Here is a 5,228-nt window from a genome sequence, read left to right as displayed (position 1 = left end):
AACTGCCCATAAGCTTTCCAAGGCTGGTGTGGCCGCTGTAGGATAGTGCTGGGCTGCGAACCACAAGGTCGGCAGTTCAAACCCAGCAACTGCTCCTTGGAAGCCCTATTCAGGGTCGTTATGAGTTAGAACCGACTCGACAACACTCAACAACAGCAACAATCTTTGGGAAGGAATGCTTTATCTTTTTCCTGCTGAGCAGCTGGTAGGCTTAAACAGACAACCTTTTGATCCGTAGTTGAGCACTTAACCAATATGCCACTAGTACTAGGATCCATGTAAATTTCACCGGATAGGGTTAGGAGTGTCGGATTTTAAATATTTTTTCATCTCCTACAGAGCCAAGCATAGTGTATCTTGTAAGCAGGACATTTTTTTGCAGACGATCTTGAATAGAAGACGTCTGACGCCAGTCTCAGTCTCAGGAGGAACCTTGAGCGTAAGGCTGCCGCTGGCCGGAACCCAAAGCTCAGGACGCTGCAGTGCCGGAGTCAATTTATGACTGAACGCAGCCTGCGGAAGTAGCGAGGGGTTGGGGCTGCGCTACCGGGTGAAAACTGCCAAAATGCTGCTGGATCTGCCCGAGGAACATAAGGAGCACTTGTCCTTCTTGCCAGGAGTGGACAGCGCGGGTCAGGAGTCAGAGGTTCTTGGGCTGGGGAGGGAGCCCGGGGAAGCACCCAGCGCTCACGATCTCTGGCTTCTGTTGCAGTGGTCGCGGAATTTGGGAGGATTGCGGTGGAGTTCCTGAGGCGTGGTTCGAACCCCAAGATATACGAAGGCGCTGCCAGTACGAAGGGAAGGGGCGCGGGCCCACAGGCGGCTCGGGAGTCGTGGGCCGCTCTCTGTTGCCCTGGGGAGATTGGTTTATTTAGATGCCACGGGTCTAGTTCCCAACACTTGATGGTAGCAAAGCGAAACAGTGAGGCGCAAATTCTGTGGGTCCCTTGAGTACTTGTGAGAATTTTTAAGCTTCTAAAGTCCATTTCCTAATGTGTAAAATTGGACATAACGTCACCTGCGTTTCAAGAGCTGATGCTTAAATGCACCAAAGTCTGGAATAGCTGGCCCGGGTGAAAATATTATGCAGTATTTGGTTACCATTACTTTTTCAAGCATCTGTCTGTGATGAAGTGTGTGTGCGTGATGTATGTGTGTTTCCCTAAAAGAGGGGTAGTTTTTAGTATTATAATCGGTCCCTCTCGAGTCCTTCCTCTGTGAGGTTTGAAAGAGTTCTGAAATCCCAGAAAAGGGCTGAGTGTGATGCTCCAGGGTCTGCATTTTTGTAAAGAAACTTACCAAAAGCTGTGGAGTCGATTGTGGCTCCTGCTGACTCCCTTTGTAAGACAGTAAAACTACCACGCAGGGTTTTCGTGACTTTATTTTTTACTTTCCATCCAAAGATTGGTAATTGAAAAACCGCCCCAACAGAGTTGCGGGAGAGAGGCCTGGCAATCTGCTTCTGTAAAGATTATAATCACGAAAACCCTGTGTACTCTGGAACACATAAAGTTGCTGTCAGTGGTGGGTGGGTAGGACACTCCACTGCAACTGACAACAATCTTTAAGGAAGTAGATCAGCCATTGTGTGCCATTGTTGTTGTTATGTGCCGTGGAGTCATTTCCGACCCATAGCGATCCTGTACAGGGTTTCCGGGGCTGTAAATCTTTAAAAGAGCAGAAAGCCTCATCTAGCTAGGTTTGCATCTCATCGACAAACCATTTGCACCAATCAGGAACCTTCAGCAAATAGTGCATCTGGTTGGGAGTGCATTGAGAACCTACAAGAGCAACTCATTTCTTATTGCATTATGTTTGAAAACGTGAAATAATAGATAGCATTTATTTTTAAAATAAGACTTTGAGTGAAAGAAAAATATCATAAACTATTTGCTAATATTCCTCTCCTTTTTCAGGAAAACTCAGTGTGAGTAGTGAAACCATCCAGCATGGTGTGGAAGGATTAACGTATCTCCTCACTGAGAGCTCAAAACTCATGGTAAGAGCTTCTGTGCACCGTTTTGTATTACCTAGACCCAGTCTGTGTATTCTATATCATAGCCCGTTGTTGTTGTTTGTTGTTGTTGTTAGGTGCCATCAAGTCGGTACCGACCCATAACGACCTTATGCATCTAGCTATAGATAAAATGTTATTGATGGTTTATAATTGATTTTGTAAAATATACCTAAATTATATGACTGTAATGTGACTTGCTGGTATTAATTCCTTTTGTTAGTAATTAGAATCACTTTCATAGCATGTATCCTAATGAAATGATTTATTTAGTTTTTCATATTGTATGGAGATTAAGAAGGAAAACTGGGCACTTACATTTTTTCTCTTTTTCACTTATTTAATAACTCATTATTGTGTATCAGAAACTCAAATTTTAGAACAATGGGCAAGAGTTATCCTTGTAAAGAATGTTTTCTATTTTACCACACAACAATGCATTAAAATATATCATTCTTTTGTTTATATCAAATATTTTTTTTAAAAAAATTAACATTCTATTAAACTCAATTCACTTTTAGATTTCTGAACTGGATTTCCAAGACTCTGTTTTTGTTCTGGGATTCTCTGAAGAATTGAATAGATTGTTGCTTCAGCTTTATTTGGACAACCGAAAGGAGATCAGAACTATTCTGAGTGAATTAGCACCAGACCTTCCCAGTTACCACAACCTGGAATGGAGACTAGATGTACAGGTGTGTTTTTGTTGTTGTTTTTACCTTACGTATAATAGAAGAATTGTTTTAGGTTTATCTTATGCTTATCATATTCTTTATAAACTTGAACCATACTCTAGTTTGAACACCTTGGTTTTTAAAATTTTTATTTTCAGACTATTTCACCAGTAGTTCATTTGCTGTATTTTTTGATAAATTCAAATTAGTTTAATTTGTAGATATTGTAAGACGTTGTTTTCTAAAAGCAGATGGTTATGCATATTTTTCAGATGGTGCTTTGATTTTTAAAAAATGTTCACTTTAAATATAACACACATATAGAAAAGTGCACAGGTCATAATTACATGTTTTTGTTGTTATAGTCCATTGAATGTGTCCCGATTCATAGTGAGCCTGTGTAGGATTTCCAAGGAGTGACAGTGGGTCAGTCCAGTATTTATCCTACAGCATCACACCAGCACCCTTATAATTGTAAAGCCCAATGAATCATCACACAGTGAAAACAGACAAACCCAGCACGTCACCACAAGCAGCATCCCAGAGGCATCTTCATTGTTTTCTACCTCCATTAATTACTGTCTCTTTCCTCTTTTTTTTCTATAAATGGAATGATTCTGTAAGTATTCTTTTGTGCCTGGCTTCTTTTGAGCAACATTATTTTTATTAGATTGATCCTTTAGTTTTGTGGGTTTTTTTTAAAGGACATAAATAAAAGGGAGTTTTCATACCATTGCATGTAGCCCTTTATTCAGATCATTGCATATAGCAGTGAACCATGAATTTTGAATGTCACCTATTTTCTGATTGTTGTTATTGTTGTTAAGTGCCATCAAGTCATAATATCCCTGTATAGGGTTTCTGGGGAACTGCTGGTGAGTTTGAACCACCGATCTTATGGTTCAAACTGACTTTGTGATCCAGTGCGTAGACTTGTGCTAGATGCTTTGGGACACAAAACAAGTATAAGATAACCTTCTCAGCTGGAAAAGATGTTATTTGCTGAAGGATATTAGATATTCTTAAATGAATGAATAATTAAAGATAGCTGTAAAATAAGTATCTTTATAAAATATTTATTTTACAAATAAGATAATATAATTTTATTAAAAAGGTACTAATTTTATAAAATAAAATAATATAATTTTATAAATAAAGGTACTAATTGAGTAGCTTTAAAAAACTGTAACCCATGGAGTTTAGTATGTGCTGTATGATGCAGAAAAACTTTAACAAAAGAAGGTGAAACTTCATAAGGATGAATGAATAGAGAAAATCAGGGAAAATATTCTTCACAGTGGAGACAGTGTAAGTTGTAGAAGTCCAAATGAATATAGGAATAAACGTACGAATAGTGGTATAGTTCACTAGTTCTCAGACTTGTCTACATATTGGAATAACCTGAAGAGTTTTAAAAGTTTCCAGTGCTGAAGCCCTACCTCAGAGATTCTGATTTATTGATATGAGGTTTGGCCTGGGCATCAGAATTTTTAAAAGTCTTTCCATCAAGGTAATTTTGATGTTGAATAAAGTGAGTTATTACAGTGGTTTCTACTTTGAGGAGGCAGTTCTTTCCCAGTCATATTAGTATTTTCCAACCAGAGGAGTTCATCTCCCAGCTCTGTATCAGACAGTGTCCCACTGCTATTCATGAGGTTTTCTACTGGTCAATTTTTTCAGAAATAAGTTACCAAAGCCTTCTTCATATTCTGCCTTAGTCTGGAAGCTCCACTAAAACCTGCCCACTATGGTGACCCTGCTGGCATTTGAAATTTTGGTGGTATACCTTCCAGCATCACAGTAACACCCAAGCCCCCACAGTATGACAAGTTGGCAGAGGAGTGGTCATGACAGATTTCATTTGCTGTTATTGCACAACTCAAAATTAGAAGAAATAGCTGCAAACATCCGCTAATGATCAGAATGTGAACTGCACAAAGTATGACTCTAAGAAACTTGAAATCCATAAAAAATGAAATATACGTAATGAAAAATTGCTAGGCATTAGTGAGCTGAAATGGACTGGTATTGGACATTTTGAATGGGACAATCGTATGTCTACTGTGCCAGGAGTGACAAACTTTTTATTGAACATCTGGTGTATGTCAGGCCTTGTAGAGACATCAGTGAACTAAGCATGGTCCCTAAGGCTACACAGTCTCATGAAACGAGAGGGAAAAAACAGCAACCCGGAAACCTCCAGATATCAGCAATTATAATCCAGTTTGATGAATCCTTAAATGAAAGTGAACACAATATATGCTATAAACCACATTGTCAGTTTCGTGAGGGCAGGAAATAAGCCTTAGTCACTGCGTTCCTAGCACCTGTACATGATAGGTATTCCAGGTACATACTAGGTACATACTAAAAAATTAACAGCGGCTAGGAGGAGTGGCCTTTTTTTTAAAAGACGTTTTTATTGTGAATTGAGTTAAAGTTTACAGGGCAGATTATCAATTTTACATTCTATAAATTACACTTGGCTTCATTGCAATGATTACAATCCCGTCCATGTACCAGCAGTCAACAGTATTTAC

At 39.1% G+C, this 5,228-nt stretch overlaps 1 protein-coding gene across 1 annotated transcript in view; it reads left to right on the top strand.

Moving 5' to 3' along the window:
* Positions 1–540: 540 nt before the first annotated feature.
* COMMD2 (COMM domain containing 2) overlaps positions 541–5,228 on the top strand; it is an 11,513-nt gene continuing 6,825 nt past the window's right edge. The window contains exons 1-4 of the mRNA XM_006876364.1: positions 541–632; positions 713–790; positions 1,917–1,999; positions 2,536–2,709. Of these exons, the coding sequence (XP_006876426.1) occupies positions 566–632; positions 713–790; positions 1,917–1,999; positions 2,536–2,709 (402 nt within the window). The 5' untranslated portion in view covers positions 541–565. The remainder of the gene's footprint in view (positions 633–712; positions 791–1,916; positions 2,000–2,535; positions 2,710–5,228) is intronic.

This window comes from Chrysochloris asiatica, unplaced genomic scaffold (assembly GCF_000296735.1).
Source record: "Chrysochloris asiatica unplaced genomic scaffold, ChrAsi1.0 scaffold00376, whole genome shotgun sequence".
NCBI lineage: Eukaryota > Metazoa > Chordata > Mammalia > Afrosoricida > Chrysochloridae > Chrysochloris > Chrysochloris asiatica.
This window is presented reverse-complemented; position numbering and strand designations above follow the sequence as displayed.